This window comes from Argiope bruennichi, chromosome 4 (assembly GCF_947563725.1).
Source record: "Argiope bruennichi chromosome 4, qqArgBrue1.1, whole genome shotgun sequence".
Classification (NCBI taxonomy): Eukaryota; Metazoa; Arthropoda; class Arachnida; order Araneae; family Araneidae; genus Argiope; species Argiope bruennichi.
Window position 1 is genome coordinate 88,441,651 of NC_079154.1, and position 27,531 is coordinate 88,469,181.

The 27,531-nt window shown below is 26.5% G+C and overlaps 1 protein-coding gene across 7 annotated transcripts in view; it reads left to right on the forward strand.

Moving 5' to 3' along the window:
- LOC129965849 (regulator of G-protein signaling 11-like) overlaps positions 1-27,531 on the forward strand; it is a 65,058-nt gene that overhangs the window by 24,252 nt on the left and 13,275 nt on the right. For 6 of the 7 annotated variants that reach the window (XM_056080074.1, XM_056080076.1, XM_056080073.1 and 3 more), the window contains 9 exons: positions 6,957-7,053; positions 16,811-16,861; positions 18,338-18,465; positions 19,188-19,236; positions 21,739-21,803; positions 21,886-21,962; positions 24,536-24,617; positions 27,131-27,214; positions 27,315-27,376. In XM_056080074.1, the coding sequence (XP_055936049.1) occupies positions 6,957-7,053; positions 16,811-16,861; positions 18,338-18,465; positions 19,188-19,236; positions 21,739-21,803; positions 21,886-21,962; positions 24,536-24,617; positions 27,131-27,214; positions 27,315-27,376 (695 nt within the window). The remainder of the gene's footprint in view (positions 1-6,956; positions 7,054-16,810; positions 16,862-18,337; positions 18,466-19,187; positions 19,237-21,738; positions 21,804-21,885; positions 21,963-24,535; positions 24,618-27,130; positions 27,215-27,314; positions 27,377-27,531) is intronic. The other variant, XM_056080075.1, reaches the window with a different exon arrangement.

Consider the following 27,531-nt stretch of genomic DNA (forward strand, 5'->3'; position numbering starts at 1 on the left):
TCTTTCCTGAGAAAAAACAAAATTTTACTCGCAAAAAAATCATTTTTTTTATAACTAACTATTTCAGCTTTTTTTCTATCTGCCCTCCTGCTAACAATGTCATATGACGCCATCTTGGATCCGATTTCATCATGTTAAAACTGAGTGTAAGTTCAAAGGTATAAATAATGATAGATAAACTGTAAAATGAATACTGTAATGACTGCTGACTGTTTCGAATAACATGCTAAACTAAGTGCTTTCATGAATTTTTTATTTATTTAATTGACCAATTCATATGTAGGTAAGATTGATAAATATTCATATGTAATCAGTATGTGATTCGTATCTAAACATTTTCCACGACAAAACACGATTTTACTAAAAGAATAAAAAAAAAACCCTGCCGAGCTCAGCTTGGTCTTCCTGGTACTGATTACCTGATATAAATAAAATACGCCGTGTTAATTTGGAATCTATTGAATAATCTCGAAGGAAAAGATGAGAGAAGGCACATGTCTTTATTGTTCAGTTAAGATAGTGGGCAATAAGAACGACGAGTATTATTGTCATGTAGCCTCCGAATTTTCTTAATACTTTTGTAAAAACAGTTTGAAAAGATTATTAAATTTACTGAAAACGAATAGATTTTATTCATGTACTATCAGTGCCATTTGATAAACTTAAATGGGCTTGTCATTTCACAAGCAATTGTACATTGCACAAGTGTGCCAAATTTCTTACATTGTGCTGTGACGTTGCGTTAATATGCTTAAAATTCCTTTCAAATAAAAGAAATAATAAATTACTGAAGAGAAGGCTAATTATTGTCTGAAAAAAAAACATTTTTCAAGTTTCCATTTGATAATTCTAATTTATTAAATGTAATATAGTTCAAGAACTAATAGATGGAAAAAAACTTAATTGAACTCAAACGTAAGGAATTATATTATCATAAAAAATATATAGCAGATATTAAATAATTGTTTCAATCAACTAAAAAATTATCCTTAACACAATCAATGGTAAATACAAAATTTGGAATGGATTCTAATATTGTATCGATTTCATAATCACGTGGATTATTAATTTAGGTTTCATAAATTGGTAAAATTAAACAATTATTTTTACCTAGCAAAAATTACTTTGCTGATTGCTATGAATTCTTTGAAGAAATATCAAATAGTGACTGTTAATATTTATTAAGGATAAAATAATAATAATAAATGGTATATAGCAATACTTCTCGAAATAAAGCCAATTTTTAAAAAATTAAGATTAATTTAGCTAAACAAGCTATGAACTGAAATTTGATTAACTTATTTTGAATCCATTTTCAATGAATTACTTTTATTTTTCGAATCCACGATGAAAAATTAAATTCTGAATTCTGTTTTTAGCACATTTTTGAATAATTATCCAAAATTTGACTTTTTTAAAAATCTGGTATGAAAATTTTCTAGTATTTCTAAGTTTAGAAATTCGAAAAAAAAACCCCATGAAAAGCTAATTAAAAGTTAATATAAAATAATCATTAAGTTAAACAATAATTCATAGTTTTTAAGGCAACTCATATTTATCAATTAATATACTATTAATATAGCTAAAAAACTGATTTTAATGTAATGGCTGCCTCTAGAAATTTTGAGAAATATTAATTTTTAGATTCAAAAGCATTTGTATCCATGAATTATGAGACATATTAAATATAAAAAGTGGAGAATAATAAAAATAAGATTGTTTTATACATTATTTTATTTATTTAATAAAAAAGGAAATAATATAGTTTTATTGAAAATAAAACCATACTGTAAATGAATTATTAAAATATTTTATTAGTGTGTTCTTTTTGTATTTCAGGCTGAATTTTAGTTTTTTAGTTTTGTTTTGGCATCCATATTTTTTATTAAAAAATTAGGTAGAATAAGATATTAAGAATATTATTAAAAGTTAAGAATGAAAAGTTATGAATTCTTAAAATAGCTATATTATTAATATGAAATAGAATATGTGTTATTCAAGAAGAATATTAAAAATTATGTACAAATTAGAATATTTTTCTTAACAATTTAGATCATGAATGGAAGGTAATTTTCTTCGCAATGACATTTTATGTGTTTTGAATATGGATGCAACGTTGAAGAAAATCGGCTGATTTGATACTGATGTTTTTGTGCGATGTTGCTGCATGATCATCTATGATTCCTGGATAAAATTGAGATGTTCCAAAGGACATTTTTGAAACCAAAAAGATTGAAAACTAAAATATAATAAACTTAAAAACAATTTTAAAAAGAGTTTCATGAGGAAAAATAATTTCTGTATCAGAATACTTGAGATTAAAATAAAAATCGTAAACCTGTCAAGCGCACAAAATAATAGAAGAGTGCTATAAAGCCATAGTGGGTATCCTATAAAACAAGAAATCTTATACATTTATTGTATTAAAATTAAAATGTTTAATAGATTTAAATTTCATTATAAATTTTTAAAATTTATAAAACATTTTAAAAATGCTTTATAAATATGATTACAATTACTATTTACTTAAGATTATTCTATCCGCGTCTCATTTACGTTTTTTTCTTTTGGGTTCCAGATTTTTGATTAAAAAAATGTATCCTTCTTTATGTAATTATAGAATTACTATGAAACGAAATGAAATAAAAGAAAAGACATATTTTAGAAAGCTCGTTGTTGAAGAAATACTATTAGGGAATTTTACGTTGCGGTAAACCAATTTTTTTTAAAAAAAAATTGATGTTTGTTGTTATTTGCTAATTTGATACTTTGAGCTTCAATGCATAGTAAAAAGATTGAATAATTTTTAATGAATTTTGAGACAATAAATTATTTAACTAAACAAGTTTTATATCTCCTTAATCATATGGCCCTACTTTTTATATCAAAAAATAAAACAGAAAACTTTTGAAAACTTAGAATCATGGAGACATTTTGAAAGCAAAGTATTTTGTTGTTTTCCAAGACTCAACGCGCTCAAGGAAAGGGGGGGGATTGAAATGTACTTCTAACTTCAACAATCGATTGCGGAGGAAAGAAATCAGCGTTGTATCCTCTTCGCAAAGGGAAAAAACACTGAAAGTTGTTGAAAGTTGTTGTTTTTTTTAAATGAACGGAAGGTGTTGTACTCGATATCGACCTGTAATGTGCTCTTCCTTCTTTTCAAGGTCACATGAAGAGACGCTCCATTCAGTCTCTCATCTGAGATTTATCCGACTAAAAAAGATTTAGACATGAATAAAAAATATTATGACCAGTGAAAATGACCTTGCAGTAGTATTAGGACCATCTACCAAGATTAAAATAGCTGCAGAAACGTTTTTGTCCGCTTAAACTTATAGACAGAAAAGTAAAGGTTCTTACGAAACTTTTTTTGTTCTTTTAGGCAAAACAATTATAGTATTGTTCGATTGAATTTTTGATATAAGATATAGCGACACAGAAAAGAATGTGTGCAGTGAAAAGAATGTGTGCAATACCATGTACGCCGTTCTCTGGCATGGCAACTTTATAAGAAAATATGTCAGAAAGTTTTGGAGTGGCCATTCCTCTGGTTTATCTATAATAATAAGACAGAGTTATTTAAATTATATATAATTAATGTTAAAACTAATTATACTTTTAATATACATACAGAATTAAAATTTATTTTTTATAATTAATTATTTTACTACAATGTTACAAATGTGTCTATGTGTGTGAAATATATTTAGAGAATTGTGTTCAACTAAAAGTTCGGTTTTTGAATAAGATCTTTTATTTAAGTTTATGAATCTAATTAATAATAACAATTATTGAACAAACCGGTTGAAAATAATGAACACTACTCGAAGAAAGAATAAATATGCGTAAAACTTTGTCAATAATAAAATTTGTAGATGAAATTAATAAATTCTGTTTGAATAAATCGTAACATCGCTCCTTATATTATTAGAATATTGCAGGTAAATAGAATACAAAAAGAAAAAAATCATAGTTACCTCACCTTAGCGGCTGTGTATGTAATAAATTGTGTTGAAAAGAATTTTAAAATTGTTTACGCTATGCAAAATTTATATTTTCGAAAATACAGTAGACTCCCGATTATCCGCGGGCGGGTTATCCGCGGAGCGGATTATCCGCGCCTGCCGCACTAAGTTCTTTTTTGCTTCCAAGCAAAGAGAAAATGCTTCCAAAGCAAGAAGCAAACACAAATGACTGATTTCTTCAAAAAGGTGTAGTTTTACAGTTATGCTTTTGTAATTACATAATACATTACAGTATTAAAACAGTATATATGTATTAATTTTTCTGTGTATCCTTGACGCCTCTCGTAAGTGCAAAGCACTTTTCGGTTTTCATTAACAAAATGCATTTTAGGTTAGTTTTGAGTGATATATTAAAATATTAAGCGTTAGTTAAACATTTCCTGCTGTTTATTTTACGTTTTATTGTACATAAAACGATTTTTGAAAGTTGGAATGACTGCTTTCTCTTTTGCTATACCCGTTTTTAGCTTTTTTCGGATTATCCGCGATTTTTGTTATCCGCGGCGGCCGCGCCACCCAATTTCGCGGATAATCGGGAGTGTACTGTATATAATGGGAAAGCAACTCCAAAACTAGAGTCAGGAATACATATTAAGTTTATATCGAATAGTGGGTTTAGTTTCGAAACATATTATCACACAGTGGTTTTTATGCAATAATATATTTAGAAATTATTGAGGTAAATCTTTAAAATTTTAATTTAGAATCTCCATTAAAATATTACAAACCCCTTTCTCATTGAATACCCATTCTAGAAGGAACTACTTGTCTAATTTTGTAGTTCTAAAAATGAGTAAACTTGATAAAGGTTTGTATGGTTTTTTTTTATCATTCAAATAGCAATTTACAGATAGTCTATCAGACTAGAAACATTGCCATGTTGAAAAAGAGAATAATACATGGAAAAAAAATTGTTGAAATTCCTCCAAGATTCTTTAAAAATCGAAACTTTATCGTGAGAGGTGCCACCAAATCCTACTTCAAATGAAATAGCTTACATCTTAAATTATGTTAATGCTTATAATCAGTAAATTTAGAGTTAATTAGTATAATCAGTAAATTTAGAGTTAATTAGTATAATCAGTAAATTTAGAGTTAATTAGTATAATCAGTAAATTTAGAGTTAATTAGTATAATGAGTAAATTTAGAGTTAATTAGTATAATCAGTAAAATCAGTTATAATCAGTAAATTTAGAGTTAATTAGTATAATCAGTAAAATCAGTTATAATCAGTAAATTTAGAGTTAATTAGTATAATCAGTAAAATCAGTTATAATCAGTAAATTTAGAGCTAATTAGTATAATCAGTAAAATCAGTTATAATCAGTAAATTTAGAGCTAATTAGTATAATCAGTAAAATCAGTTATAATCAGTAAATTTAATCTGCATATACTAACATCACAATTACTTATAAATGTATGCCATAAATTTAGATAAAAATTATTTCGAAATGTATTCGATACTTTCGGACAGAAGAGGTGCCTATATGGTAAAATAAAATAGACTCCATTTTAATGCAACGGAAAAAAAAAGTCTTGAACTAGCATGAGTAAATTTCATAGAAAGTAACTAGATTAATTTCAATATTGGCCGTTGAATAGGATTACAGAATATTGTAAACTAAAAAGAACAGTTCGTACGAAGATGAGTATTCAAATTAGGAATTTGAAATTTATGCGACCGAAAATCATTTACGGTTTGATAATCAAAAGAGGAACTGGAAAGTTCCGAAACCAAGAGACAGTTGAAATTCTAAAAAGTTTGAGAAAATTTGTCATAATAAGTTGAATATCCATTCAAGAAGAATTGTACCAGAATTGCGAAATACTTCTTCGGAAATAAAAGTTGATACTTTTTTGAACTATTCAAAAAAGTATTTAACAGAATCAGTAGAAATCTGAAACAGTATATGAAAGTCCATTTTTTTTTTTTTTTTTTTGTTATTGTTAAAAAACAAAAATCTCCAAACAAACAAAAATCTAAGTCAGGAATTTTAATTTCTTTTCTGTTCTTATTTTGCGGGAAAAACTTTATGCTGATATCAGTTTTATTTTTTAGAAGAATGTTCGTCTTTATGATAATATTACATGGTATTAATACTTTAATCTGTGGCATACGTTTTGTGAATTCTTTTTACCCGGACGGCCACAGAATCTGAATTTTGGATTCCGCTCTAATTCAGTTGATATTTTTTTTCTTCTGTTTTCCCTTGTAGCGAAAGTGAAATATTTTCATTCTATCGTATGAGCCTGATTTCGATGTGTTTCTCGTTTAAATGAATTTATTTATGAAAGGTTTGAAACTATCAGAATCAATTTAAATCATTTAAAAAATTAATATGTTATTTAATTTTCATTAGAAAACCTCTATAATTATTATGCTGTGATTTACTTGAATAGAATAAGCAGCTTTGTACTAAACTTTTGTGAAGTAAAACTTTGTCATTCTTAAAAGAAGATGATTTTATGTAGAGTTTCTAAATTTGAAAAAGTAAATATTCCTTTTTGCTCTTGAACTTTTATTTTATATTACTTTATTTAGAGATTGAGTATTTACATCAGTATCTATACTTAGATCGTAAATAAAATAACAGCTGATAAAATATCACTGATTTTTTTTATGATCATAACAGATATTTTTATGAAGGTCATTGAAGTTTGAATTTAAAATAAAATATTTTCGGTTATGCTTATTGCGAACGATAGCATTTTTTCCAGGACAGCAACGTTTACAGGTAAAGTATTATTAATAAAGGATTATATATTGATTATTATATTTTATTGATAAGTGAAAATCAAAAAATAGGATCCGTTGCAAAATAAAGAATTTCAATAATCATTTATATGATTGAAGTTTTTAAAATACTTTATTGATTAAAATTTTAACAATAAAACTATACGTATACCTCTCTTTTCTTTTCCATTAGATGGAGCAGTTGGTGTGCGAGATGCAGAATCCTGAAACAGGAGTTCCATTGCGCAGACAGAAGATGTTTCTCACCACAATTCCCTCAGCTTTCTTAGGTAACATCATTATACTTCGTTATCTTTCAGTCACATCATTATCTTTCAGTGATCATTCATTGTTTATTTCAGATCATTTTCATTTTTTTCGTAGAAGGAAACCTCACTCATAAAAATAAATTGATGGTGTATTAATAATTCTTAACTGAAAAGATTCACAAATTGGGTAGACAAAATTTCAGAATAGCTGCCCAAAAAGAAACAAAAGTAGGGAAATTCCTTATCTCCATTAAAATCAAATGAAAAACGTGTTCGTCTACCAAACAAGGAATTGTATATTCTTATATAACCTCTTTGGTAAGAAATGTTATGTTACATATGTGACAGTAGATTGGTAGAATGGAGATATATAAAGATGAGTTGAACTTCTCTTAGATTTGGCTTGGTAGACGTAACGCCAAATTATTAAATTGGCAACATAAGCATTTGCCTAAAACCCCCACAAATTTTGAAGGTCCCGATTCTTCGAGATTTTTGAAAACTATTTAATTTTATATTTTCATTTGATTATTAAGATCACACAATCAAACTTATTCAAATTTAAAAAAGTATTATTTATGTTAATTTATTTTAGTATTATTTATCAATAATTTTAATTAATTATCCTTTGCAAATTTTATATTGTTATCTTATAATTTCTCTGCAAAAAATGTGGTGCTTTATAATTTTTTAAAGAAGGTCCGATCTTATTATTAAATGTTATTTAGACTGTGTTAAGAAAATTGTTGTCAATTATTTGAACTATTTTGTTTAAAATTAATTTAAATTTGACTTGAACATTTTTTATACACTACATATTGAAATCAGCTTTCTAGAAAAAGATATACAGTTAAACGTTTTGCTATTTAAGTTTGATAACATTTCATACTTAAAATGACTTATATAAAGATTAAATTAAATTTAATAAAAAATATTTGGTTTTCAAAGTCTGGAGGAAAAAGGGATTCCCCAGATTTACATCGCTTACCACGATGAGTGATTTAGATACAGAATTGCAATGACATTTACTGCGTTGTCAATTCAAGTTTTCAGTTATTACTTTATGTTTTGCGTTACCTTTTTATTCTGTGCACTTCATGTTGTTGCCATTAATAAAAGGGGTGGGGGAGTTTACCTTTTTCAAAAAAAAAAAAAAAACTGAATTTGAAACAACAGCATCTGTGTCACACTCTATACAAGAAATTATATTGTTCTGTAGCATTTATATAGCCCCTAGGGAAATTTAAAAATACTTGCTTCCTTTAAAAAAAGCTGAACAATCCGTTAATTCTTTATGCTGTCTACTTTCGTGCATGTTAATTCTGATTTCTCAAGTTAAAATTCTTCCTGTATATGTGACTTGATATTACTTTAATAGTCTGAAAATTGTCCTTCGATTCCAGTACTTAATTCTTCATATTTTTATGTCACTAACACTTTTTCTTCCCTATTTCAGTTTGTGTATGATCGTAGCATTAATGATGATATGAATTAAATTTTTTTCATTCATTTCTGTGTAGATAATTGATGAAAATCTGATGTCGTTCTCGTCGTCTAACCACATTTCAAACGAACGAGGTTCACCCCCAAATAGCCTTCATGATTCTTCAAAATGCCACTTTAATCTAACTAAACAAACTTGTTAGCATGATATCTATTCTAGTCCATAATCGAGAAGAATTTCTGTCAAAGATTATTACGTTCGGATCCTAATAAAAAGATTAATTATATAAATTTTTTTAATTTTTATAAGAAAGTTATTCTTATAAAATATTAATCTTATAAGAATTCTTATTATTCTGTTATATCTAATAAAATATTTTCTTTTTATTTTGGTATAATTAGAAATAAGTTTTATTTAGTCCCTAATATGAATTAGGTAATGAAGTTACCTCACACTAATAATCAAAATTTATTGAATCAAACGAATGAAATGACATGCATTCCATCTAGCATTTCGTTTCATTCAACAAAGATAATGTAATAAACTATAGTTTCATGACTAATTGCATATAACTAGTCGGATTCAATGTATCACAATGTAAGGTTTCAGGGTAAACATTTCATAAACAATCTTTTACCACAATCGAATAAAATAGACAGAAAATTAATCCTGAAAGAAAAATATGTATCTGGAATGTTACATTTAATTAACCATGAGGCATTAGCTGCTATTTCAGACTGTTTTATTTAATAAAAATGATATGCCATACATAAGAAAAAAGCAACTCTTTCTATTCCCAGCCTTTTTTCCATTTTTGCAATGCATTTCTAAATAACCTCATCTCTCGATCGCTTCAGCCCTCTTTCCCAATTAAGTAAAATTTTTGTTAATATTAAAATGCATTTTTGTTACATTATGGATTTTCTGTTATTTATTTATCCTATTTTTTAATAAGATTAGTCTTTCTTTTATTATTTTACATATTTTTTTATATTTTATTTTTGTATAATCAGTATGTATTTTCTTTATTCCTCTTTCAATATTTAGTTCCAGGATTTTTATTTTTCATGCTCACTTTTTCTTATTTCATTTTTTCAAATATTATAATATTGTATTCAAAATGGCGGTTAACTTTTTAATAGCATTATTTCAATAATTCACGAAAATCTTGAAAATTGTAATCTATAAGTGAAAATGATTTTAAAATATCTAGGCAGGTGTTTACTTATGATTGAAAGATGCTTAGCTGATCTTTGTACCTTTATTTGGCTTTTTAAAAAAATTTTTCACTGATAAAAGTGAAATAAACAATTATCTTAATTTTAACATAAAATTTTACTCTTCTTTAAGTGGAAAGAATGGTTCAGACTTTTAGACACTGAAAAAAAAATTATATTTAAATGTATAGTTTGAAAAAAACATTACTTTGAATCTCTCAGTATAGTTATTTTGAGTGTAAAATTTCAAGTATTTTCATTCATTATTTTTATTTTAACTGGAGATGCTTACTATTTGAGGTATTCTACGACTCCATCGATAAAAAATTTGATAATTAATTCAAAATATTAAATTTTATTTTTTGAATTATGCTACGATAAAGCTATAAAATTTTACAGGCTAACTATTACCTCGGAATAATAAAAAAAAAAATCATCGATTCACTTGTTTGATAATCATTATGAATAAGGATAATTTTTTGTGATTTTTTTTTTCTGCTTTTCAAAATTTTTTTGACTGTCAATGTACTTTTGTACAACTAATTTTTTTCTGCACTCAAACTTGTATAAATGTAATGAACTTCTTAATTTCTATTAAAAGTTATGTTTTTGATACTTCTTTTAAAACTTTGCTGAATTTTTTTAAAGTAATAATTACAGCAGTTTTAAATTTATGAAATCATTGTATATTTTTGTTTTTTAATTTTATAAGTTTTGAAAATAGTTAGCAAACAACGTTCAAAATATTTTTACTCTTTTACTCTGATATAGTTAAACATTTAAAGAATATAGTTTAACATTCAAAGTTTTTTTTTTTCTTTTTCTTTTTTTACCTGAAAAAGTTATTAGCAGGGAAAGGTAATTCAAATTAAAATCGAAACCAAATCAAGGAGAATTCTTTTAAAAATCAAATAAAACTTATGAAGTTTGATTTGAATAAATTATTTAATTTAAACGCCTCTAAAATATAAAAATAAATGAAATTTTTTTTGTCTATTTTTTTTTTGGATATATGAAGATTTTATTAAATGGTATTATATTAGAACGGCAAAAATTAAGTAAATGAATATATATAAATAATAAAAAATTATTCTAAATTAAATGAAATAATCAATATAACATTGCAACTTGAATCTAAAACTTCATAAGATAATTAAAACATTGGTAACTTGAGATTATATTTAAAAAATTGCGTAATTTTATAACTATGAAACATTTACGCTATAGGTATAATTTACAGCAGATTGACAATCAATTCATGTTCCTATATAGAATATAAAAAAAAAATGTCAAACTTATTTTATTTTGGTATATATTGCTCATTCTGCTGTAAGAAGACTCAGCGTAAAACAATGTTGTATGTAATTATTATTGCCATGTGATCATAAGTAAATTAATTACATTACATTAAAGTAGTAATATTTTAAGGAAACATTTTTTTATGAAAAAGTCTTTAACGTGCATAGATTAGCTGATTTTTCTAAAATAATCGAGATTTTTGAACTCAGTCATAAAAACAGAATCAACAACGAATTAATAATTTTAAGCGTACCGTTGCAAATTGTGTCTAATTACATGCACTTTACTGTGCAAATAAAACCATTTCCACTCCATTGCGTAACAAAGTACTGCTTCTAATGCGATAATTGTCTAGGGAAAATAAGGTTTTAGAATTTTTCTTCCTTTAATTATTTTGCAAAAACAGCTATATGGCAGATGACTTCCAAATGAATCGTCCAATTATTGATCTTGTAAAATAAAAATACTTGAAATTATTTTAAAATAAAAAATTTTAGTTCATTTTGGCAATATTTCAAATGTCTTTTTACTTTTATTATTACGAAATGATATTCTAAAGTGTTATCAGCAACTGGCTTTCAAATGAATTATTACTTACAATTATTGGTAATTTAAAATAATAATACTTCAAAACAAAATTTTCTAGCGTATTTTGGCGATATTTCAAGTGTTTTTTTTTTCTTTCATTATTACGAACTGTGCGTTTATTGCTCCATTTGTGATGTCAAAATCATGCATTAGAAATATTCATTTATTTTTTCTGCATGAAAATGACAAGAATCGTTATTAATATTTCGAAACAAAATTTCTCTGTAAGTAACAAAAATATTCCTTTTCCTATGCGCTTTTACGTGCTTTAACGAGTCTGTTCCCTTGCGATTGCTCTGAAGCCATCATTTACGAACTTATGGGAGCAGTTACAGTGTAGGTCATCGACTTCTGCCTGTTTCTATAGCAACGTTTCTCTCAGCTAAGAAGCTTGTTGTTGCGGGAGCTGAAATTTATCAGATATCTTTCTTTCGCTGCAGGCTATTTTGGTAAAGAAGGGGAAATAAAAGGATAAATGTTCAACAAATGCTAAAACGGAAGCACATGATAATTAAACTCTACAGTGTTTGTTTATATTAAATACGGTTTCAACAGATTTTGAATTTTCGTCAAGATGCTCTTTTATTATCAACAACTGTTTAATAGACATATTGCTAGCAGAGATGACCCCTTTGAAAACTTTCTCACATGCTCCCTAATAAAGATTTTATTCTCCTCTCCTTTCTCCCAATAAATGGGCAAGGCGCAAAACATGAACGGATTGAATGCTGGGATTTTTTCTTCAGACTTTCGCACATAAGAGTTATGTTGCGAAAGTATAGTAAAGAAAATTAAATGTGTATTTTGGACGCAATTTTTTCGACCAATTTAAATCAGAATTTGACCCAAAAACCACAATTTTTATTGCTATATTACTTACCAAATTTCTTTTATTTAAATCGGTGCGTTCGTAACGAAGAAATAACAACAAACATTGTAAGAAATCTTCGTAACAAAAATATAAAAACAAACACTCTAAAGAAATCATGCCGGTGTCCTGGCATAGGGGTAGCGCGTCTTCCCCGTGATCTGGGCGTCCCGGGTTCGAGTCCCGGTTTGGGCATGGTTGTTCTTCTGTTGTTCTATCTGTGAGATGTGTGAAAGTGCCCTCCTGTAAAAAGGGGTTGTGCAAGCGAATGAATGATGCGTGAGTGGCAAAGTCGTACTCTTGGCCCGAGTTGGCGCTGCTATAAAAAATAAGAGACGTTCCCCCTCAGGCTTAAATCGCTGTCTTCGTAACAGCGGGCTTGTCAGTGGCAAGTGCCATAACAAACAAACAAAGAAATCATCGTAACAAAGAAATAACAACAAACACTGTAAGAAATCTTCATAACAAAGAAATAACAACAACACTGTAAGAAATCTTCGTTACAAAGAAATAACAACATACATTTTAAAAATCTTTGTAACAAAGATGGTCTAACCGAAACACCCCTCCCCTCCCCTTATTCTCTAAGGAAAGTGTTATCTCTGTTGGCCGCATAAAAGTAAGGACCTTGTGCATAATCATGAAGGCCATGAATGCTCAGAATTTTATTTTCAGAATCTCTCATATCAGAGATTTGTGCTTCGTAGAATAGTGACGAAACAAAATGTACATTTTAGACACAGAATCTGTTACAGAACTGCAATTTTATTAGGTTGATAACATATCAAATTTTATTTATCCATATTGTTTCGTTTTTGAGTTATTGAATTTACATGCTGTAGAAAGTATAAACATACATATGATCGCCCCTTCTGCAGTTTTATTCAAAATTTGTTGCAGATATACATTTTAGATACCAAATCTATATGATAAATTTTATACGCGTTGTAGTTGTCATGTTTTCTACGACTCGAACAGCCATGCAACCAGATATCCTGAGAATGGATTTCATTCAAAATTTAATTGAAATCAATAAATTTGATGTAAAGACTACATAACGAATTCGATTCTTCTAGCTGAAACCGTTTTTAAGTTGTTAGAGAGACAGACATAATTCCAAAAATATGCTTTTCCAAGTCTGGAGAAATCTGAAACGTAAAAATTCGCCAAAATTTCGAGTTCAAAATTTTTCTCTATTACAGTATTTTCTCTTCGTATACTTTCGTATATACTTTGTATACTTCGTAAGCTTCAACCCCATCTATTGTTCGCAAACTGAATTTGTAAATTTTTCTTTGCTTACAATTGATTATCAAAATTGTTTCTACTTTTTGAATCACGCTGTTTCTAAAATAATCGAAGAAAAGAAAGGAAAATCGTTGCAGATAAAGCCTTATCCGAACATTTTTGTGGTTTGTGGTAAAATTTCTGAACATACATGATTCTTAGTAATCATGATTGCCAATCTGTAAACTTTTCCGAAAATCAATATTGACTTAAACGAAACGTGATGGTTGAGATTGGATAATACAAATCGACTTCCTTTGTGGTAAGCCTATACATACAGAGAAATAATTTTTAAAAATTAGTTTTCAGATAAATGTGAGATTTTGGTAAACAACTACTTATTATATTTACAAGAAAAAAGTTAAGTTACAAGAAAAAAAATTACTTTTTTTACTATTTGCATTAGAAGAAAAAAAAAAACTTTATTAAAACAGACAACTTTTATTCAGTACAAAGTGTCTGAAATGTTTTCTAAAGAAAGTGTTTGGAAATAGAGAGTATATTTGTAACCATGAAGCATGCTTGGGATTCACACTTTTCACTTTCTTGTATACTAAGTATGCAAACATAAACTTATCATAATTGTCAAAAGAATTCGAGCTTGAGATTTTAACGAATGTTTACATTTCAATCCTTCCTAAATCTGGAAAACACATTTTTGGAATTATATTTGTCCATCTGTGAACACGATAATTGAAAAATATTTTCAATTAAGAGAATAAAATCTGGTAAATTAACACTACATTTGCAGATTTCTGCAAAATTTTGAGCGAAATCCATTCAGAGGAAGTCTGCAAGACCGACTGTCCGAGTACAAGTCCTATTAGCACAAAACGCCCAACAATATTGCTACGATGACTACATGATGTTGGCCAGCATTCAGAACTTCGGACAACATCGTTGAGATATGGTACAATGTCATGTGTTAATAGAGAGTGAACATGATAACCAAAAAATGTCTAAACCTAGATAAATAAAATTTGGCACATAGATGTAGCATATAAAATGTAGGTTCTTATCAAATGTCGAACCAAACTGTCAGAGGATTGACCGTCTATCCATTGGTATCTATGCGTATGCATATGAATACAATAATTCAAAGGTTGAATGACTGAAATAAATGAAATTTGATATGTGATCTTGCTATGTGACTACAATTGAGTTCTATATCAAATTTCAGTTTCAACCAATCGGGGAAAAAAAGAAAAGGATCGGGAAAAAATAAAATTCGATTTCCATGTATTAACCGCATGCCAGGAATTAATCATCGAAAAAAAAAATAGCTGAAGTTCGCCGTTAATAGGCTCTTTTGTGACAACTGGCATACGGTTAATAAAATAAAATAACGACGGAATCTTTACTAAAAATAAGGAAATGAATTTGTAGGAGGGAACTTTCTTAATCTCAAATTTTCTTAGTCTTTTTTTGGTTAAAACACTCCGATTTAATATCTTATTACAATGTAATAAGTTTTCATAGCAAATTTCCTTGGTAATTGTAAATAGTAATGATAACAGTAATCCAATCCGAGTATTAAATTTACTATTGAAAGTATCACAATAAATTCAATTTTCTGTGAGCTATTCTTTTGCCTTCGATTTTTACTGACTCTGTAAGATCGTTCATTTTTATGCATTACTTGTATTTTAGTTTCTCAAAAAAGAATTTTGAATGAGTGTTCTTTTTTTTAAGCTTCTCCCACTTAATTGTATTGAGTTCAATGACGAAGATGCATGATTTCTGCAACTATTTGTCATTTTAGTTATATGAAATCTTGCAATATTTTGATAACAATATTTGATAATAATAACATATAATAATATAATTAATATAACAAATATTTTGATAATAAATAAAAATTTGAAATTTATGGGGCATTTTTACATAAGTAAGCAAAAGTAAGTGAAATATAATTGTAATTAAACAAAATAAATAATATAAAAATTGTTTTACATTCTTTAAGAAATTTCATTGCTATAAACCTACTTGTATATCTAATAGGATATTTGATAGGCATACATGTTTAATGCTAGCCCCAAGCAGCAATGTTTGGATAGCAGTATTTTTGCTTTGAGAAATCAAAAGGATCATGGATTCGAAGCTCTAGTTTTTTTCATTGAGATTCTCAGACTTAAGTATTTCCTTAGATTGTGTTGTTATATATACAACACAAGTTATTGTGGCGTGGGAATTTGTGAAAATTCAGTGCTAATTAATTGTCTTTGATAATTACTTTTCTACAGTAGTGGAAAATTACTTTTCTAGAGTGGTCCATCACTTATCCTTCATGTAGTTTCAGAAACCTGACCTAATTCTTAAGAAAATTATTCACTTTATTCAGTGCCTCCGACATTCTCATTTTATCCTTACAAACTTCTGCTTAATATTTTATTCGAATTTTTAATTGAAATTCAAATATGAAGAAAATTATTCTGTTTATTGCAGCATTAATAAATTGCTACAAGTTCCAATGTTTTATTTTCACTTTCTTTGTTCCGTCAATAGTGATAAAACAAACGCCTTAAAAAATTCTGAACTGAACTGAATATAAATAATTACTTATTTTTATCTTCCCCCGAAGAAAAATAAGAAGCGGTTCATTTGATCATATATATGTATTTTTATTTTCCACTAAACTAATGAAGGTTATTTTTCATTTTAATAATAATATGATAAAAAAAATTAATCGTTTTTCCTTGAGTTACTATGCTCTAGAACTTAATGACTCCGTTATTCGATCACTTCAACTTCAGAATTTTGAGGTTTTCTTATTATGATTTTAATAGTGGAATTTCGATTTATAAAACAATGCGATTTCAACAGCATATTTTATTTCCGAGCATTGCTTTTTTAAAAAAAATGCTTTTTATTAATTGGAATTCACTGATGAAAATTTACGATTTTTAATAATAGTTTTGCTACTAAGTATATGCTTATTTTGTAGGTTGTTTATTTATTTATCTGAGCAATTTACAATTAATATATGTAACCATCAAAATTTTTGCATCAGATATTTTGTTCTGAATAAAATGTATTTCTTTCATTAAAATAAGAATAAATGATTTTTCTTTTTAGCCTATGATCTTGTGGAATGGCTGATGGAGCGGTTGAACATTGAAGAATTAGGTAAGTTTTCATGGCTGTAGAATCAATGTATTTCTTCATGTAATTTCGTTTTGCTATTTTTCTATTTATTTGTTATTCTTATCTGCTGTCCGAAACTTTTTTTCTTTTTTGGAGCAATGAGTTTCTTAATTCATCATTCAGTGTTCTTTTATTCCATTTAATTGTATTTGACATATTTTTTTATAGATATCTAAGAATATAGCCGTATAAGCCTTTACTTTATTAGTAATGAAGCAGTATTAATCAAATGCAGGGAAGTTTATAAAAGCTTTGTAAATCCTAATTATGTTTATTAAATTTTTTTGCTCTGAAGAAATCCTTGTTAATCCTAATTATGTTTCTTTTTGCTCTAAAGAAATAAGAAATATTTTTTAATTTTTGCCTGCAAGAATTCTTTTTCCATTGCTCAAATATGAAACTGTTCAATTTTTTTAATGTAATTTCTCTCATCAAATCAAAATAGCATTATTAGTTATTACAAAATATCCAAAATTTTATCTTCATAATATTGTCTATAGTTTAAAATACCCCTAAACATTGTGAATATATATATATATTCTAAAGCATGTGCTTATAGAATCATCATATCCATTAAATAATTCTAGAATTAAAATAGATATAAAATTTATATGAATATTATTATAACTATGCATTTATGGTTGATAAATATTCTTTAAAAAACATACATTTTTATTTTAAAACATGTAGCATATTTATTTTTATGCAACATCACCTTATCTTGCAAATGTAAGGCATATTTTTAAATTATTATTTCTATTTATTCTTTTTTAATTTTTTTATACTTTCATCTGTTTCAATATTTATACATGTAAAAATCTGGTATAAAAGTTTCTTGATTGCTGGTACTAGTTATATTATAGAATATAGATTTTTACTAATTGAATATATATATATATATATATATATATATGCTAGGTGATCTTTCTTTATTGAAATAACAGGTTGCATATGGTTTGTGTTACAAAAGAAACCCCAGTTTTCTACAGATGATGAAAATGGTACAGGTTCCTCCAAAATGTGCTTATTGGTACTTCTGTATTTATTGTATGTTTGCAATTAATTGTCAAAGAAAAAAAAAATGACTAAGGATGTCAAGTTTACTGCAGCCAGTCATTATTCACCAAGATGTCATGTTAGTCATAGCTAAAATTTAATACTATTTGCCAGTGATATGCGACTAGGCTTAAATTTTGTCAGTGGCTCAAAAACATAAATTTTAATTATACCATGCAGTTAATACATTAGTGCAGTATTATTTCAATAGCTGAAAAAAAGAGAGAAACAGATACAACAAAAATAAATGTAAGTTGTTATAATAAAAAATTTGCTTACTAAGCATTTTCAATTTTTTCTTCAGGTAATATTAGATTCTTTCAAAATAATATTTAAAAAAATAGTATAGATGATTTGTATCAAATTGACATATGATGAGCAAGTATATTTATTTCTTTAAAGTCTCTTTGTGTCCTTTGGCAGAAGCAGTTCATTTAGCCAACCTTCTGTGCCAACATGGTTACTTTTTTCCTGTCGGCGATACTAGGTCTCTAGCTATCAGAGATGATGGCTCTCTTTATAGGTTTCAAGTAAGTCTTCTGATCTTACAGAACCTTTTTCATTTTCTCTATTTTATAACAGAATTAAAAAAAAATCTTCTTTTTTTATTATTATTTTGTCATATATTATAACAAGATTGAACTTATTAAAATTTTCATTTTTATTCCTTAATTCCTTTCTAAATATTTTCAATTTACTGCTTTTTGAAAATTTCAATATTTGAATATAAGAGCTGAATATAGAGCTGAATATAAAGAATAGAGAGCTGAATATAAAGAAATTTCAGTTTTCTATATGAATGATACAACATTCTTCTGCTGTTACCATTTTACTCTAGTTAAATAATAATTAAATAATTATGAAACAAATTATAAATAGATAGTTTTTCCATACTTGTATCTTTCATCAGAATATTTATTAAAAAATAGGATGCTTGTTATTAGCCTTTTATCTTTTTAGTAAAACAGTCATCAAAGAAGCATTTGAACATTTGAAAATATTTTAAAGTTTGAAATACATATATTAAAAATCAAATATATGCAACATGTTACAATTTTAAATATTTCCGATGAATGAATGCAATTAATTCTATAAAAATAGTGAGAGAATGTACTTATAGGAACTCTTTTTTTGTGTTTTGTATATTTGAAAGTATTTATAATTTTTTCTATAGTAAGAAATAGCATTCAGATGGTTGAAGGCAGCCTACAATATATTTCATCTTATAACAGTAATACTTTTTATCTTGCAGGCTCCATATTTCTGGCCATCTCATCACCAACCAGACAATACAGATTATGGTAGAACATTATTGTATTATATGCCTTTATTTCATAAAAATGTATAAGTCATGATAATTAAATTGAAGTTTTTGTTGAATCAATATACTCCCAAAATATTTTTTGTCCAATGATTAATTGCATCTTATGCTCATGAAATATCCCTGATATGCATTCAGTGAATGGAACTCTTGATGGTTCTTAAATTTTGACTATTACTATTTATAAAAATAGTGTGGTATTACAAGCATAATTGCTAAATAGTTCTCAAAATTTCAGGAAATAAGAGTTAATGTAATTTTTAAATGCAGTAGACTATTAATTTATAACTACTGTAATCTGGCATTGCATCAATCCAGCTCCTGTTTTAATCCTGTATTTTCAGCAAAGATAGTGGAAACTGTTAAAAGATGAACAAACCACTACTTGTAGTGTAAAGAATAAGTTGCTGCTGCGATTTGGAATTACAGTTAAACCTCACTTAATCAGTAAAACAAAATGTAAAAAACAGTGATTCTTTTAACAAGTGATGTTTTGTAGCAAAAGTACCAGTTAGGCACCATGATATCATATGTAGTTTTGATCTATATCTTGGGTATCAGTCTGTCTTGAACATTTGTTTGATGATAATTCTTATTTCTACATAGAAAGACTTTATCCAGATAGCATTGTTAATTATGACTCCAAGGGGTGTGAGCTGCCTGCAAAATCTTAATCAACAAGATTATGTCTCTGGCCAAGTTTGTGGAGCTAGAGCTGGATAATAATGCATTAATGAACTGATGGAAGAATCTATCCAAAACTATTGAAGAGTTCATGGATTTGCATTCTTTATCACAGCAAAAAAATTGTAAATGAATTCTGATCAGGAGAGATAGAAATAATAGTCTCAGCAGAGGAACAACATTCTATTGAAAAGAGATGATGAAAGGATGGTAAATTATTGCATTGTACATTGAGAAGTATCACCCTACGAGTGCTAAAATTCATTTAATGATAATACCATGTCTCATTTATGCCAAGCATAACATTGAAGCATAGGCAAAGACATAGAAGACTTTTCTCTAAAACAGAAAGCATGCATTACAAATAATAAATTACAATATTATAAATTAATTTGAATATTTGGGGAGGGGCGAGAAAGAAAATAGAATGCATTGTCGTACTTTTGTAATGATTCCTATAGGGAAAAAATTGTTTTGCTTTATGAGTGTTTCACATTATATGTTAGACTCAAAAAAGGAATATTTTGGTTAAGTTGAGGTTTCAATATATCTTTTGTGCTATTTATTACATCTCTTATAATTTTTTGAATAATTTTATATATTCTGTATAATAAACATAGTTTGTTTAATTTTTTTTCTGAAGTCTTCTGGGTTGATATATATATCAGATTACTGAGAATTTACTGTACATAAAAGAGAGAAAAAGGATTTAGGAATAGAGAGTACACCAGTTTGTGAGATGTGAAATTTGTATATTATGCTCTTTGTTCATATTTAGAAATTGTTATTGTGTGTTGAGGAAGAGCAACAGGACTAATTGATAGAAAGTGCCAGATTCACAGTAACATTTTTATCATTTTTTTATAAACTATAAATAAAAACAAATAATTCGAGACAGTGTGTGTGTTTCATGAATATGTTCATTTCTGACAGGAAACTATTGGGAAAACTTTTTGTATATATTATTATGCCAGACAAGGAGGGCACAAAAAAACAATAAAATTTATATAAAAACAAAAATTGCCAACTTGGATCATCTTGTTATTGTTTTCAAAATTCTTCTTGAGGGCTTTTTGTGAAACCCATTTAGAATAAATGATTTGTTTTTAATGAAATACTTTATCATACATTTATTCATTCAAATAATTCTATATGCGTAGTAAATATTGCTTTGGATGATTGGAACATTACAGATTTTTGTATTAAGTGTTTAACTTCAATTTAATTGTGACAATTCCTTTTTTTTTTTTATAATAACAGAATTTTTTAATTATAAATTCTGTGTAAGTGGGAACAAGGATAAATGTTGCTGAGAATTTTTTTTAAATCAATCATAATTTTGTGATGAAGCAGTGCAAATCAATTATATTTAACTATTTCTTCAAGATGTAATATCAGATTGCCTATTATGTTTTAGTATAATAAATCTTGAAGTATGCTTTAAAAAAATAAGTTTAATGTAGGCAAAATCCTTGTAGTGATTTTCTTCCATTTCTAAATTGCTATATTAAATCACAATTTTTCTGGAATGTTAACATAACAACTTAGGCCCTAAAAATTAATTTTTAATTAAAATATTAACATCATAAACTATGCATTTGCCATTCTAATAGATTGATAATATCTTTTCATGAAATTATTCTATGAAATTTCATAGAGGTTTTCTTAATCATATATCTAATTATATCAATCATTTGGATCTAATTATTTTTATCAATATGACTATGTGAGGGAAATTGTTGTCTTATCTGCATCCATGCTTTGATTTGTTATACTAATTTTTGTTATTTCTGTTCAGCCATTTATCTGTTAAAAAAATCTATGAAGAACAAACAGAAGCATGGTTTAGAAGAATATGAACAAGTGAGTTTTATAATGTTTTTGTCATATTTTTCTGTATATAATTTTGTTGTATATATTTTACTAATAATTTTTTTAAATTAAGGAGGCCTTGGCTCGGCTAAAAAAACTGCTATGCCATAAATGGGATTTCATCCAATTGCAAGCTGAAGAACAAGCCAAGTAAGTAAAAGAATTGAAAAAAGATTTCCTCTTACTAATAATTAAATAATTTGTTGATGGGTGCATTGCAATCATTATTATAGATTATTTGTTTCTGATAGGTTCTGATTAACATTGGTTTAAAATTCTGAATCTGATTAACATTGGTTTAAAATTCTGAATCTGATTAACATTAAAACTTTTTGTGCTTCTTGATTTCACGTCGACTGCTATTAAAATGGCACCAAGAATAATGTGAAGCTCTAGAATTACTTGCATTTGGTTTGCTCTTAGTTTGGCTACTTTTTTTTTTCTTTTTTTTTTTTCCTCTACATGATTTGGTGGCTTACCATGGTTGCCACGGAAATCAAGTTGTGCCAAACTTTTTCATTAACATAATTTAAAATAAAATTGATGAAGAGTTCTCAATCAATAAACTTTAACATTTTTTGAAGATTTCTGCTACAGACTTTTGATAAATAATCTATGGTTGTTATTTGGGAAAGCAGTTTCTTTAATTTTCAAGTTCATTCATAAATTTATAAAAGCATTATCAAATTCTTTTCTGAAGTTTATTATTTTCAGATTCTCAGATTCTTCATACCAAAGTGACTAAATCAAATTATGCAGCATAGTTTATTTGCAATTGAAATAATATGTAAATTTCCATTAATATGATTTTCTGCAAGAATTGTAGGAGTAAAAGGATATAACACTTTCACCAATATCACTTAATTTTGGTCATATTAATATATTTCTTATGACTTAAAAAGTTTCTGGAATCTTGAAAATTGAGAATTTTTGACCAAATATTGTAATTAAGGTTCACATTATCACTTTGCTCCCTAGGAAGCATTTAAAAGTAATTCTTATTTTAGAAATGAATTACTCTGGAAACAAATTTTACAAAGTCTCCATGTTAAAGTGTATTATTAAATTGGCCAGAAGAGGAATAAGAATTGTCTGAAATTCTCAATATGATATATTAAAGTTTAGATAGGTAGTATTCTTCTATTTTCACTCAAATTTAAAATATGCCTTGAACCAATGGAAGAAGTTTAGTGTATACTGTTCTTACATTTAGTGTTTGGATAAAAGAATCCTTATATGTCTGCACATGCATAAAACAAAAAAAGAAAAATAATAAATCTATAGATTTTAGTAAGCTGTTATCAAGGTAAGAAAATATTGGACACCATCAATTGAATCATTATATAATGTATGACTGAAATAATCATGCATCCCAAAGAGAAAAATATAAAGAAGAGTTTTGACGTTTCCTCTTCTCCCTCCCCCCTCCTCTAAATTTTCAAGCATCTTTTTATTTTTATTTTGAGGTAGGGTATAAATAGGACAAATTTATTTATTTAAAACTGTGATGAATCTCTAAGCAGAGCTTCCTAGCTTTGCAAAAATCATTTCAGAAATATTTCTGTTTGTATTTGATTTCAAAGAAGTAACAAAGTAGATAAATGTAATTTGGTATCAGAGCAATCCTCATACCAAATTTTGTATAAATTTTTTTAATTTGTATAAAATTTTGGAATGAATGCATCAAGATTGGATACCTTTCCTAAATATATATTCAGTTTCCCTTGCTGTATTTTGAAGCTAAAAACAAAATATTCATTTAAGATCATTGTAAGAAAAATGTTTTAACATCCAAGAAAAATACATGATAATATTCTATTTATTTGCAGATGCATTTCTACTATCATTTATATTCATATGTGGTTAACTTTGCTTATTCACTTATATTCCATCCAATTAAAAAGTTAAGTAAATTATCCATATCCTGGTAATAATATATTTTATTGTCATGGTTATATATGGAAATAACTTTTTGAAAATAAAATTGAAATCAGAAAAAATTATTAGTTGGTTATCAATATAACATTATTTAATAGATAATTTTTTTTAAAATTATAACATAATATTCTTTTTTGATAAGTTTCCAAGTTATCAGTGCAAAATACATGAACTGGGAAATCTAAATATAACACTGAAAATGCTGTTAATAACAAATATTTTTCTTTAATTTTTATAAATGACAGTTACTTCATTTTATAATATGACACATGGTTATAAAAATTTTTGGTCACAAATTATAAGTAACCTTTTTATGGGGAGAGTATATAAATAATATATCATATCCAGAAGTTTTTATTTATAATGAATTCATCTATTGCTGGCTATTATCTATCTATTTCTCAGCTCAGGAACGACAGTCATACACTTTTCATGTCTTCAATTTAAACAATAAAGATGGTACCAGTATATTTTGTATTAGTCACTTTCTGAAATTTTTTTTTCTTGAAATATTTAATTATTTTAGAATTTTGTTATAAATATTGCTGTTTGCTATTTTTTCTTTATTTTAATTAATGTTATTTTAGAAATATTATTAATCCTATTGTATCATTATTTTTTGTTTCCTTACTATAAAATATTATTTTCATATTTCAGCAATTTAACTTGTTTTTTTAAAATTTCATATTCATTAATGACATTTTTTGGTATATTCTATTAAATGAAGGTGTTTAGTATTTATGCTATTATCATGTCTAATATTTCTGTTATTTTTTTTATCTTAGTGTAGCTAAAGACAAGAAAAAAGGAGACAGATTAGTTTTAGAAAGCCAAGAAAAGTCATATTGGCGTGTACACAGACCTCCCGTACGTAATATTTTTCATGAAAATTTATAGTATTTCTTTAAATAAGAAAATTTGTGAAAATTGTTGTTGAGAGCTCTTAATTAAATTTATTATATTTAATCTTCAATTTAAGGTAATCATAATGGAAAATTCAAGTAAATTTTAGAATTAAGAAATAAAATCTAAAATTAGGTTTATGAAATAACAAAATGTTTGCTTTTTTAATTGCAATTTAATTTAACCAAAAGGTAATAAATATAATTTCTGTTATTTATTAGTAGCTAATTTTCATTTTTTATGTAAATATGTTTAATATGTAAATATATATGGGTATATCACTTTTATATATTATTTGCATCTTTTATATTCAGCTTATAAAAATATCAATATATGATCATTAAAAAATGTTATATTTTTATTGAATTTTAAAAATGTTTTTAATTATTCTAGTTCTGTACAAAGAGAGAATTATTCATATAAAATTTTATTTTTTAAAATTTTCTGATCTTATTTTCTTTGTATTTTTTATCAGTATGAAATAAATTTAAATTGCATGTAGAATTTTTAATAAGTTCACAATTTCTATAATTTCATTTTTGCAAAAGGCTTTTTATTTGAATTGTATTGTACCAAAAGCATATGTTATATATGTAAGAGTATTTACTCACTGAGTATTGGTCTTGTGATTTACAACTAATAGCTAATTATAATGTTATGACATCCAAATCCTTCTGGTGCTTTCATGACCTACAATAATTTATATCATTTTAACCCCTTAACTGTTTTATTTTCTTTATTATCTAATAAGATGACACCTTCTATTTTGGGAATATTTTCTTATTTTGATTCAAATGGAAATCCATTGAATGCTTGACTTATCTATGTATTCGAAGTAATTTTAATATTAAATTATAATTCATATGAATGGTTTATTTTTTGATTACAACTATCAAAATTCGATAAATCGATGCATGTATGGCACTCGGGCAAAACAGTTAAGTGGTTAAGGTCAGTGTAAGGTCTTCATTTATTTTTAACTTTCTCTCACAGAAACAAGCATTATCAACAAAGCTTTCACACAGTCTAATTACAATGAATTATTTCTACTGTTCTCAACACATTAACACTATATAATTCCAAGAAACAAGCTGTTAATCTTGGAGGTTGACTGTCTGAGTGTACAAGTATTTCTACAAAATGTTTTTCACATTGTTTTTGTCCTATAGCTTTATGGGCTGGTTGATCTTTCTGGGTTGTAAAAGATGAAATAAATTATGACTGACACAAAATAGAATTTCATCTTTGAGGAATGAGTTATTAGCTGCATGTTTAATTATTTGATGATAAAACATATTATGTAATAGCAATTAGTCATAGTGAATAATTATACAATTTCTTTTTAAATTTAAAACATGCCATTAAAAGAGATAATAGTAACGATAAGAGTAATAGTAATAGATAAGAGATAATAGTGCATTGAGATTCAAAATTTATTCAAAGTAAAATCAATGAGATATCGTGAATAGGTTGGGTTTTTTTAAAGAATAGATTCAAATATGCTGACTGCATATAGATGCTAATAATAAATCTGATTTTTGAATAAATTTGTATGTTTGAAATGTAGAAGTATATAAAAGAATTTAAGGTGTTCTGAGAGTTTTTTAAATGTTTATTAATTTTCTTCTTGACTGGGAACATATTTTTTTTCAGTCATTAAAGCCAAATATATGTTGAAGGGCATCATTCAATATTTCATTGTGCAGTTAAATACAATTTTGTCATTACTGTAGATACTATCTATTTTTGACAAAAAGCAAAAAGTATCCAATGAATATATTATATTCCATTTATTATCAATATGCTATTTTATTACGCTTTCAAATGCAATTTTTAAAAATTTTTATCTGATGGCTCTCAAAATCATTTTTTATCTATTACATTTTATGTGAGTGACATTTTATGGTATTATTTAACCTTTCTTCAATTAAAAGCTGCAATCCAATATGCTATTGGAGTTTTAATAACTTTAAGTATTGTTTTCTAAAGTATATTAACAATTCTAGTAATTTATTAAATACATTGTTTTATTAATGAAATAAATTCTAGAGCAAAGAAAATCTTTAAAACTAATGTAATTGATATGTATAATGTAACACATCTTGCATAAGGACATATGCATTTGTAGAAATATGCATAAATAGTACTTACATTAAGTATTGTGGCAATTTTGTTAAATGCTGATGTAAATAATGTTTTATTAACAACCATAAGATTTTCTAAGAATTTTATTAATTAATATATGGCTATGAATCAAGTACTTCATTTTCAGTCTTTCAATATATCTCCTTTTCATTTCTTTCAGCATCTAATTTTCCATTTACAAAGTTACATAAATGTTAGCATTAAATAAATAATTTAATTTTAATCAAAAACTTTCTTCTTTTATTTCTGTTTTGCTTTTTTTTTGTAGTTTTAATTTATGGTAATTAACTTTCATGCAACTTTAACTTAATTAATATTAATTTATTTACTAGCCTGGTACTATTAGTTGCCTTGAGAGGACACCTCTAGCTAATAGGAAAGTGAAGAAAAAAGGTGTCGATGATCTGAAAAGAGAAGTATGCAGTTTTTTATTAAGATAATCATGGTTTATTTTATATTATATGCTTTAAAATGGAAATATTTGTAAAAAAAAATAACATTTTTATTCTCTTTTAGAAAACATTGTTGTTAGAGAGTCTTACCAAACCAAAGGTTAAAACTAGTCAAATTGTTGAAAGGTAAACATTTTATTTTCTTTATTGTTTTAATAATATATATTAAGGTTAACAATATATATATTTTTTTCATTCATTCATGTTGTCCTGAATATTAATGTAACATTAAGGACAACATGAACATGAAACTTTGCAATAAATGTGCAATGAAATTAAAA